Source organism: Diabrotica virgifera, chromosome 9, assembly GCF_917563875.1.
Source record: "Diabrotica virgifera virgifera chromosome 9, PGI_DIABVI_V3a".
Classification (NCBI taxonomy): domain Eukaryota; kingdom Metazoa; phylum Arthropoda; class Insecta; order Coleoptera; family Chrysomelidae; genus Diabrotica; species Diabrotica virgifera.
This window is the reverse complement of record NC_065451.1, coordinates 221,512,963-221,525,477: the sequence shown is the minus strand read 5'-3', so window position 1 is coordinate 221,525,477 and position 12,515 is coordinate 221,512,963. Positions and strand designations below refer to the sequence as shown.

General features: G+C 33.1%; 2 protein-coding genes across 2 annotated transcripts in view; one reads left to right on the top strand and one right to left on the bottom strand.

Moving 5' to 3' along the window:
* The window catches only part of LOC126892004 (uncharacterized), a 502,972-nt gene that overhangs the window by 129,208 nt on the left and 361,249 nt on the right, over positions 1-12,515 (bottom strand). The gene's annotated exons all lie outside the window — the stretch shown is intronic.
* On the top strand, positions 1,632-10,735 carry LOC114330173 (eukaryotic translation initiation factor 3 subunit I). Its single transcript, XM_050661407.1, has 4 exons — positions 1,632-1,753; positions 1,890-2,417; positions 5,882-6,156; positions 10,498-10,735. The coding sequence occupies exons 1-4, from the start codon at positions 1,751-1,753 to the stop codon at positions 10,670-10,672; spliced, it is 981 nt and encodes a 326-aa protein (XP_050517364.1). The 5' UTR covers positions 1,632-1,750; the 3' UTR covers positions 10,673-10,735.

Here is a 12,515-nt window from a genome sequence, read left to right as displayed (position 1 = left end):
ACATTTTAACGGGCGACATTTTGCGCCTATCCCCTTAAGTTAGCTGTTGTTTTTATTATCAAAAATCCCAAATATATCCCAAAAATCCTTAAGTATATTTTAGTTTTTGATTTAGTAGATTTTAGCTAAAAAATGGTAATTACCCGTTGTTGTTTTGGAATAATTATGTTTCCAATTTTTTGGAATTCCTCTTGGGACAGTTAAGACGGATATGCAGATTACTGTATAAGTATACTGTATTTACATGGCCTAAAAAGAATCTACTGATTTTGTGAAAGCAAAACTACTGAAAGAGTAAAAACTGACCTGGCAACCCCGTCTAGCAAAGCTGAACAAAGATTGAAAGATTAAGGTTATCAAATCTACTGATAAAACAGTGGACAATGGAATGGAAACCAGCTATTAAAAAAACAAACAAACAGGTTGTTAAATAAATCGAAAATTTCCAGCAAAATAAAACATATAATAATAAGAAAAAAATAAGGTTATAAAGTAAATTCTTTTTCTCCTTCTGAAGTTGCCGCAAAGGTGTCACACACCTAGAACAACACCTAGGGTCGTGACAGACAACTTCAGAGTCGGCCAGGGCGTAAATTAGTTTAGCATTATAACGTTTTTAAGTCGTTGCGATTGTTGAAAAAACTGAACTGTGATATGTAGTTGTCACAATGGTAATAAATTAGTTGCCCGTGTAACTAAAGGTATTACTTAAAGTTGTAACATCGCAATGTCAGTCGGGATAGGGGACGTTGGCCGAAACAACTTAAAATGCTCTCGGGCAACGTTATATACAGTGCATTTGTTTGTACTGACAACCAATGCGTCGAAAAATTGCTACTTGGGAAGTTTCATAAATGCTCCTCTTGCAATTTCTATACGAGTTTTAATTTCTTCATCCGGATTTAGTGTCTCGTTTATCCAACATCCTAGGTATTTAAAATGGTTAACTTTTGTTATCTTTTGTTTCGAATAAAATGAATGTATTTAAAGAATTCGCCCGAAATTTTGCGCCTACACTCTTAATAATTATTGCTTTACAAAATAATCACTTGTAGACAAAGTGGAACCCATGGCAGATTATATGGTACGGCAAAATCTAAGAATAAAATAAAATAAAAAGACATAAAATAATCTTTTTTTAATCATAGGGGTCCTTTTACTTTACTATAATGTGCCCAAACCCTCCAATAAGTTACAGGCGATAGTGAAAATAAGAATTTCGTAGTAGATAGAAACCTATAGTATGTACCGCATTGCAATCTAAATCACCTGGAAATCTGGTTGATGGAAAAATGAAGAAATTTTGGGCATCTTCTTCAAAACTTCTTCATTTTTTTCATTTTTCTTTTCAAAGCTTCACTGAAGTAGTCTCTTTTTCTTTCACTAATTTTTTTCACTTCACTAGTCTTGGTATTGGAATAAAGCGCCTTACAAAAGCTGCCAATAATTTATTGCTTTAGAATTTAGAACATTGACTAGACGACATAATAGTGAAATTGTGGAATAATTTTTTCAATTTCATTAAATTATGTGTCGGGGGCCCAGTATAAGTGATACGACTGCTACGGCTGTAGCTACGCCCCTGCTTTTTTTCCATTGACATATTCCTTTTATATTTTTTGACACTTGACAGTGTTGGTAAAGTAGAAATCTTTAACCCCGGTTCTTTCCTCATCAATGTGTCAGAAGTTCACGTTTAAAACATTAGATATAATAAATAATTAAACCAAGTTAAAGATTAATCGCCAATATGGTAAGTATACATCTCAAATACTCATCAAAATGTATGCACTTTTATTTAAAAGGTATTTTTTATCATTGTATTATTCTAACCTCAAATTCAATTTTTGTAATAAATATGGTATTAATTTGTGTTTCTAATGTTGTAGAAGCCGATTATGCTCCAGGGGCACGAACGTGCCATCACACAAATTAAATATAATCGAGAAGGGGACCTCTTGTTCTCAGCATCTAAAGGTAACAAACCAGACGTATGGTATGCTCTCAATGGGGAACGTCTGGGTACATTCAATGGACACCAGGGAGTAATCTGGTGTATCGACATAGACTGGACCTCAACCAGGTTCATGTCGGGTGCTGGTGACAACACATGCAAAATCTGGGATTGCGAAACAGGTAAAGAAATCGGAAACATTAATTCTGCGTCTGCGGTTAGGACATGCATGTTCAGCTACTCGGCTAACATGGCTGTATACACTACCGATCAAGCTATGAAGCAGCCTTGCGAGATATTTGTAGTAGATACTAGGTGTGTAGATGATAGCACAGGTAGCCAGAAGCCTATATTGAGAGTGCCCATAAATGGATCCAGAGTATCGTCTATTTTGTGGGATAGTTTAGATGAAAGTTTTATTACAGGACATGAGAATGGAGAGCTTATTCATTGGGATCTTAAGGTAAAGGAAACATTAGCTTTATTGAAACATTTTGGGAAAACTGGGACATATATGTCTTACCAATGAATATAGATACTCACAGAAGGCCAGCATTTCACAAAAAAAATATATTCTTATGTGTTTTGACCTGGCGAATTCTAATTTCATACTTACTTTTGCTTTGGTAGTGACAGAAGTTTTTTATAAACAATTTAATTGGTTAAGCGATTATAATTTGTAAACTAAGAAATACACACACCATCACGAAATACAGGCACCCCAAAAAATGGGTCATTTTTGATGACTCATATTTCCTAAACCTGTTGTCCGATTTAAGTGATTTTTTTAATATGTTATAGCCTTATTCTTTAACAATATCTCTGTAATAATACTGTTGCTAGACAGGAAATTGTCATTGTATACCGGGTGTACCAATGAAACTGCGTTTTTTTTTTTTCTAAAAGTTCGGAACACCCTTTGGAATATCCTAGCATTTATAAAATGCTGAAATTAAAACCCAACTATAACCTCAGGTTTTCTTAACATCCTGTTTTTTGATTAATTTGCTTATATGGGATAATAAAAAAATTAGGTACTTTAACAACTAGCCCTGTACTTCATCAATTCAAGGTGTTCCTAAATAAGTGTGACAAACTTTAAGGGGTAATTCTGCATGAAAAAATAATGACTGTTTGCTTTATAAACATATGTACGCAAATGCTTCATTTCCAAGATACGGGATGTTGAATTTTTTCTTACAAATTGACGATTTATTTATTGCTCTAAAACCGGTTGAGGTATGCAAATGAAATTTGGTAGGTTTTCAGAGAAAGTTATTGAGCATTTTTTGACGTACAACTAAAAATTTTATATTCACCATTGGCGTGCATACGGGTCATACTACCCGGTCATGTTACCCTTATGCACGCCAATGGTGAATATAAAATGTTTAATTGTACATCAAAAAAGACGCAATAACTACATCTTAAAACCTACCAAATTTAATTTGCATATCTCAACTGGTTTTAGAGCAATAAATAAATCGTCAGTTTGTAAGAAAAAATTTAATAACCCGTATCCCGGAAACGAAGCATTTGCGGAAATATGTTTACAAAGCAAACAGTCATTTTTTTTTTGTAGAATTACCCCTTAAAGTTTGTTACACTTATTTAGAAACACCCTGTAGTGATGAAGAACATGGCTAGATGTCAAAGTACCTAACTTTTTTATCATCCCACATAAGCGAATGATTCCAAAAGCAAAATGTTAAGAAAACCTGAGGCTATAGTTGGGTTTTAATTTCAGAATTTTATAAATGCTAGAATATTCCACAGGGTGTTCCGAACTTTTAGAAAAAAACACAGTTTGATTGGTACACCCGGTATACAATGAAAATTTACCTTTCTAGCAACAATATTATTACAGCGATATTGTTAAAGAACAAGGCTATAACATATTAAAAAAATCACTTAAATCGGACAACAGGTTTAGGAAATACCTAAACCTATACATAAAAAATCACCCATTTTGTGGGGTGCCCGTTTTCGTGCCGGTGAGTGTATAAATCATTTTTACACATCGCAATTTGTTCCTTTAAAAAACCTACAAAAGGATGTTTGATAAACCTTGATCCAATAATTATTAGAACGGGATATATTAAAACATTAAGGCATTTAGGCGATTTTTCATTTGTAACTTGGCTGCATAACTTTATAATAGCTCAAATTAAAGGAAAATTTAGCAGCTTTAAAACTAAACATAACTAAACTAAACTTTAATTGAAATATTATTTATAAAAAAATTATAACAATAATAATTATAAACGGATATTTTTATTAAAAAACACATATAATTTGTTTATAAGGTTTTTAGCTACTAAAACTTTAGATTATAGCAAAGCAAGTTGCATAGTCATATTGCACAATTCAAGACAGAAGAATTTTATGTATTATAAGTATGTCTAAATATATTTTTTGACACTTTGACTGCCTTGAGAAGCATGCCGTGATGCACAGGCAATTTCATTATATAGCCGTGAAAATCAACATTTGATTCTTGCTTGTAAGTGTATTATATGGGATAAAAATATTTGCAACTGAAAGGAACTTCTTTTTTTTTCACTTTTGTGGCAGTCAGTGTTAATGCCATAAAGCAGTTTTAAAGCGTGGGTGTCGAACGCCTAGATTCCTATAGCTATGAGAGTATAGACAAGGCCATAAATTACAGTATGATTTGATTTTTCACTAAAATTAATATACTTGTTTTATTTATTTGGTTGTAACTCCTGCGCCACAAACCTTGTTATTTTATTCCTCTATATATTCTTCTTAGGATTTTTTGCTTGAAACATTTGAGCAGTTCTTGGTTATTCTATGTAAGTGACCAAATATCTGAACCATATGTTAGCACTGGTCTTATTAGTGTTTTATAGACAGTCAATTTAATTTTTCTTGGTAGTTTTGAGGCCATCTGTCTTCTTAAGAGCAAACAGTAGCGATCAACAGGTAGCAACAAACACGTTCCAAGATTGCAGCCCTCCTTTTGAATATTTTTTCGAGATATTTGGCACACATATTCGTAATATAATAAAGAATGGCGGTACAGAGCCCAATTTCAGAAATATGTTGGTATGTGGAAATTACTCTATAACTAAATAAAATATTGAAAAAAGGAGTCTGTACCGCCATTAATAAAGACAAAAAATACGCTTTCTTTTATCTCGTGCCTAGATTTTGTGTCACATTGGAACTACTAAAAATCAATTTTTTTATAACAAGAAATCGAATGTCACTGACTTGGCAACATTTCGCGCCTATGTGTATAAAAATTATTGTTTTTGATAGCATAAACATCACTATCAGTGTTGAGTTACCGACGCACTGTTACCTCACTTTTGAAAGTTCGCAGAACTTTCACAATCTTGGACCGCGTTTGTTGCTACCTGTTGATCGCTACTGTGTGCTCTTAAGCCATAGTAACACTTACATATTGGCAAGCACTATTCTTTATTTATCTATTTTATTTTGCCTTTAAATGGAATATCTCAGGATTGACTTTAAATTTCTATATAATATTTTAGAGTTATTTTTGAAGGTGACAGGCATCTACAAATGTAAAAGAAATTGATTTTTTGAAAATTGTAGACAGTAACAAATTTTCTGCCACTCGTTTATTAGTTACTCAGTTTTGGTGTCATCTATATATTCAGTTACTTCAATAGCAGCCAATACGAAAAGAATCCATTTAATTTCAGTTTTTTAATGCCGAAAGTCGACAGTGGCACCTGACTCAAGCAAAGCAAAACGCCTTTTGGCGACAGATGGCAGCAAATGTGGTAATAGCACCTTAAAATGGATGACATCATCTCCATAAACTTTCTATGAGTATTCATATTCGGTTGTGTTACAAACAATAAAAAATGATTTAAGTTTATATAAAATTGATCCCAATAATAATTCTCATTCATTTTGTGTTGGTATTTTTAGACTGGTAAACAACTAAACAAAGTCAGAGAACACGATCTTCTCATCAATGACATGCAATGGAACAAGGACCAAACTATGTTTATCACAGCTTCTAAAGATCATACAGCTAAACTTTTCGATAAAAATGATTTACTGCTTCTTAAAACATACAAAACTGAGAGACCTGTAAATTCAGCAGCCATCAGTCCCATTTTTGACCACGTAGTGCTTGGTGGTGGTCAGGATGCTATGGATGTAACAACCACCTCAGCTAAAGCTGGAAAGTTCGATTCAAGGTTTGTATTTCATATTTCGTCATCTAAATTAAACAGTAAAAGGTGAAAACAGTAAAGTACTTGAGGTAGAGACAATTTTATTGCATGATCTGCTGTTTCCTACTTATTTTACTATCTGTAGACATGTTTCTACAGTAGAACTCCAATTATCCGGACTCCAATTATCCGGATCGCCAATTATCCGGATCATATTGAGAAAAAGAAAAAATCAAGTTTGTAAAAAATAATTCATTTTCCTGTGATTCAGTATTGTGTGTCAATATTACATAATGTAAACTTTGTCATTTACATATTGTTGTGTATACTACAGTGGAACCTCGATTATCCGTCAGGGCACCAGACCAAGGGTATGACGGATAATCGAAAAGACGGTTAACAGAATATTAAAAAAAACTGAACATTGAAAATTGATATTAGATACAACTCTCAAATTTTATTTACATATATGTTTTGTTTTACAAGATAAGAGGAATTTTTGTTCGTACAATCGAATCAATTTGGTTTAAAATATTCTGAAATCTTTGTTTGTTTTACTGATGCTTCACATTTTTCTTAATCCGCTTAAGATCATGCAAACTACTTTATTGGCTTCTTCTTGTCAAGAATACCAACTCGATGAATTGTTGCATGTGCGATGCAGCTTCTCTAGCTTCTTTGCGCAAATCTTTGTTAGTTACAATAACATCATCGACATTGCCACCATCAAATTCCAAGTCTTTGTCAGCTTCTGAATCTGTTTCGTCCGCCTCTTTTGCCATTTCAATGATTTTATCGAATTTCCAGCCAGTGAATTTCGTTTGGCTTATCGCAGTGATCAAACAAAATGAATTAATGACCCAATTTTTGCTTACGTAGTCAATACAACTTATGTACGGACCCTGACGGTTAACAGAGGTGACGGTTAATGGAGAGACGGATAATCGAGGTTCCACTGTATATTGTTTTTCATCTATTGTGTTCTCTATTGTGGTTTGCTGTAATTACGTTTCTTTCCCAGAAAAGGCCTTTTTCGAGAAAAATCCAATTATCCGGATCGGGTCCGGTCCCAATTAATCTGGATAATTGGAGTTCTACTGTATTTGAATATTGACTCAATATATGCTGTCTTCATTAATTATTTACAAATTATTTGTTTCTTCTTCTAGAGTTGAATCCACTATGAAGGTTGGCTGTAATAACTGCAAATCCATCTCTATCTTCTGCTTTTATTTAAAGCATCTGTGTGTTTAACCTCGGCTACCAGAAACCTTTTTTCCTTTAACAACTTTACCTTTCATAATCAGCTGCAACAACTCATACTTAATATTTCTAAGTATGTGCCCTTAAATATGCTGTCTTTTTCCTTTTAGTGGTGGTCAAAAGTTATCTGTCTCTTCCCATTCTGTGCAATATCATTGTGTTCGTAATATGATCAGTCCCTGGTATTTTCAAAATTCTCCTAAACTACACATTTCAAAAACTTCGAGCTTTCTAATTAACTTACTAAAGAAGTAAAACCTCACTTGTAGGTAAATGGTATATAAATTTATTAAAATTTTTATCTAAAATGATCCAAATTGGATTGAAGTGGGTACATCTATGGTACAAAAATCACACAAACGTTTTCGGACCAATCAGTCCATCATCAGGTAGAAAACTTTAGATCCAAAGTAGTTGGAACTAGCTACATAGTTAGGTCAAAAGACCTTAAAATTACAATAATCAGGCCCTTTCGGCTACAACAATGTCGACAATAAGTCGATGTTTGAAGAATTTATAAATGTAGTGGTACTATAATGTGGTCTTCATCTTGGCTTCAAACTGACAGACTGCTTATGACTGACTGCATATTATGGTATACAGCCAATGAGAGGAATCTTTTCCTTTATACTTTCTAATTAAGTCAACATTAACAGCCCAAGCTTCGACACCATAACGAAAAATACAGTGGATATAGTTTATATTGAGTCTTGGGTTACTCAGAAATTTCCTCATCTTCAAAAAGGCTGCTCTAGATTGCTCTAATCTTGATCAAATTTCTAATTTCGGATTTAGATCTTCCGCAATCTAGACTCCTAAGTATTTCATTTTATCCAATTTGTTCAATATTTTCATTTTTAATCTGGATCTTTGTTATAACTTTACCCCTTGTAATGATAACCATGATTTTTGTTATGTTTATGTTTACAGTTAAACAAAACTGTTTATAACATTTTTTTCTAAATTGATCCGTTTGACAAAAAAACGAAAATACATTTTGATATGCAAATTGAAGTCTGGCAACAACGCGCAACTCAAAAATCCAAAGTTGAAAAAAGTAGGTTTGTAGGTCAGTTGCATCTGGTAGGTAAAATAATGTAAATATCAACCAAACCCATATCCATTATTTTGCAGGTAAGTACCTACGATGTCAACAACCCCAAAAATCACACCTCAAAGTAAATAAACAAGGGGTTATTAGGTTAAATTTCCACAGTCACAGCAAGTTCTTCTAGGCTACGTTGCCATGTCATTCAAATTTATGAAAATAAAAATTCACTTATATGGAGAACAATGTAATTTTTTTCTTGGAAACGGTTAACTTTAGAAAAAAATGTTATAGGACTTTTTTGTTCTAAATTGTGTATTATATCCATACCTCAAATGAACGCACTATTTTCGGGGACACCCTGTATTTTCACATTTATCTTTATCCCTTCTGTACAGTTCTCAAGTGCTTGCGTAAATAACTATCCGGAGTATACAGGGTGAGGCAGATAGAAGTCCTATTAGAAATATCTCGAGAACTAAAGGAAACACAATCATGAAAATTGGAATGAAGGGGTTTTAAAGAGTGATCTCTTTAATGAAAATATTTTCATCGATTTGCTACTTCCGGTTATACCGGAAGTGGCTTATAACTTCGTTTTTTTAAATGGAACATCCTGTATATTTTTACATTTTTGGATTCTCCTGGATGTCTTCTTTCTTATAATATGAGGTTTTGTAATGTTATACAGGGTAGTTCAAAAGATAATTACGTTTTTTTTTCTTAATTTCCTAGCAACATTCACATCCTGTAGAATTGGAGTAGTTTGACATCAAAAACTCTATTTATGTTCAAATGATTTTTAATATAGTCTACTATTGTTAAAAATTGTTAGTATAGCTAAATGTTGAATTGTACTATACAGGGTTGGTCGAAACTCGGAAAGAGTATTTTCTGAGTTTTCTTAAATGGAACACCCTATATTTTATTATTGTAGTAAAATGATATTTTATGCTACTTTTTTATTTTTTAAGCATTCCCTATACCTAACTGCTTTAATTTGAGAGTTATTGGTGATTCAAGCCAAACATTAATTTCAACAAAAAAATACGTGAAATTTTATTAGGTTGGCCGTGAAAATATTCAATCACAAATAATTTTTCGGAAATAAATACATATTAATCTAGACTGATCTTTAAAATTGCCAATAATGGTTGAACTATCAAAGTATCTACTTAGTTAACATTCTTGGCGCGATTAACAATTAAGCACAAATTAAAGCATTTAGGTATAGGGAATGCTTAAGAAATAAAAAAGTACCATAAAATGTCTTTTCATTGCAATACTAAAATACAGGGTGTTCCATTTAAGAAAATTCAGAAAATCCTCATTCCGTGCTTCGACCAACCCTGTATATTAAAATTTAACATTTAGCTATACTAATAATTTTTAATAATAGTAGACTATATTAAAAATCATTTTAACATAAATAGAATTTTTGATATCCAACTACTACAATTCTACAGGGTGTGAAAGTTGCTACGAAATTAATAAAAAAAACGTAATTAGCTTTTAAACTACCCTGTATAACATTACAAAACCGCACATTTTAAGAAAGAAGACATCGAATAGAATCTAAAAGTGTAAAATTATACAGGGTGTCCCATTTAAAAAAACGAAGTTTTAAGCAACTTTCGGTATAACCGGAAGTGGCAAATTGATGAAAATATTTTCATTAAATAGATCACCCTTCAAAACCCCTTCATTCCAATTTTCATGATTCTGTTGCCTTTAGTTCGCTAAATATTTCTAATAGGCCAGTTATCTGCCTCACCCTATATATTAAATAGTAATGGTGAAATTACACATCCCAGCCTGATGCCCCAACTTATGTGTTGCGCATTCATACTATTTCCATTTATTGTAACCACAGCCTGTTCGTTCCTATAGAGGTTTCTCACTATGCTAATATCATTTCTGACAAGTTCTTTTCACTTTAGACATTCTATGAGAATGATGTTTAACTTTGTCAAAAGCTTTCTCGCAGTCATTAAATGCGATCAAAAGATTATGTGTTTCAATATGAAAAAATATCAAAATCAAGAATGTTTTAGGTTCTTCCATATGATTTTCGAAGAAGAATTCGGCAGAGTGAAGGGTCATTTCGGTCCCATCAACAGTGTAGCATTCCATCCTGATGGAAAGGGTTATAGTTCTGGAGGAGAAGACGGTTTCGTTAGAGTTCATACTTTTGATACATCATATTTTGAATACAACTTTGATTATTAAGAGCATATTGTTACAAGATGAGGTTATGTAAGATAATTGATATAATAAAACTTTTATATCCTATATATTGTTTTTCTTATCAACCTGAATATTTGGTAGGAAGGGGGCATGATGCATCAAGTAGAATGCCATGATATTAGGTATCATATATCTTAAAGAAGGTGTTAAGCATTTAATCAAAAGCATATTATTATGGATTGGAACTCCTTAATATAACTTCTGAACGCACTCTATGCTTGACATTGAGCTGTGATGGATCATAGTTCAGTTCGTATTACACCATTGACCGGAGTTGAGTGAAATTATGCAATATTGTTTTATGGTAGAGGAGCAAAGTATGCTAAATGTGCAGTCACTCGAGCGCTTTAGAGACCTATTGGGTTGTGAAGAGTAGGCCCTAAAACCAAAAAAAGTTTAGTAAAGTTTTTCATTTTAGTGGGGACTTTCCACTTTTTAATTTAATTTTCCATTTTCAACAATCGTTTTTTTAGATTATAGCGCCATCTATCCACAATATGTCTCGAATAAAAGTTACTTATTTTTACGTAAGAAATCCAAATCTGCAATAAAAAATGGGGGCTCCCATTTAAGATTTTAAAGTAACCCCCCACCCCACCTCCGTGGGGGGCCATGTTTGGTACCATTCGATAGATTTTTCAAAAATATTGAATAAGTGTATTTTGCAGTTTTTCAATCAGATGTTTATTTTGCGAAACATCGCGGGATTTGTATTTAAAATATTAAATTTACTCCCCACCCCTGTCCGTGGGAAGTCGTGTTTGGTATCATTCGATAGATTTTTGAAAAATATTGAGTACGTATTTTTTATTTTTTAGATCTGTCATTAATTTCGCGAAATATTCTCTTTTTTCTTGTGAAACTTTGGGACTCACCCATTTCCTTACGCCCCGCTCAAATCGTCAGATTTTTGAAATATACACTCTTTTGCAGGTACTTAACTTATCTTAATCTGACAATTTCGAGTTTTTTTAAGGATAGATTTTTTTTTCGGCTCCCCCCCCCCCCCCCTTAACGAACTCCCCTGCATTAAGAGCCAATATATGGTAGAGGTACATTTTTAGGGTACAAGGTTTCTCCCCATGTAATAATCTGACGCGCTCGAGTACCTGCAAAAATCCCCGCTTGGGCTCTCCTACTATTAGCAATGCATTACTCTGTTTTGTCAGATCCAAATTATTTTACCACTATAGATTCGTAAAAGTATGTAGTTTCATTGCATCACATCTGATATTTGTTAAATTATTCGGTTTTTTATTTTGAGCATTTTAAATAAAAAATACACCTTGAGTAATGAGAGCCACTGTGGCCACCATTGCCCAGTGAACCCATTGTTAAATTTATTTTAGATGCCCAACATGGAAAAGACAAATCGATAAGGATTCTTAGACATCAGAGGACCTTCAAAGGAGTGCTAGGTTGCTAGCTAATGGAATGAGTATAAGAAGAGCAGCCCTTCAATGTAAGATCTACCAAATATTCCAGAGAAGATTAAAGGACAACTTGCAAATTCCAGCACAATTAGGCAGACGTCTTTGTTTTACAATCGAACAAGAAAAATAAATGGCTGCCCAGATAATTATGTTTTCCAACATGTTCTATGGTTTATTGAGAATTATCTCGCCTTGTCTATAGTTGCGCAGAAAATCATTCAGATAAAGCATCGTTTAAATACCTAGAAGCAGCTAGCTAGAAGATATTAACTGGAAGGCTTCTTAACGAAATCCTACCATTAGCGTCTGTAAGCCTGAAGGCACCTGCTGAATGTTCGAGTGCAGAGAGCCCTTAAGGATATGTTTGTGACTTTTGTTTGGATAAGCAGATT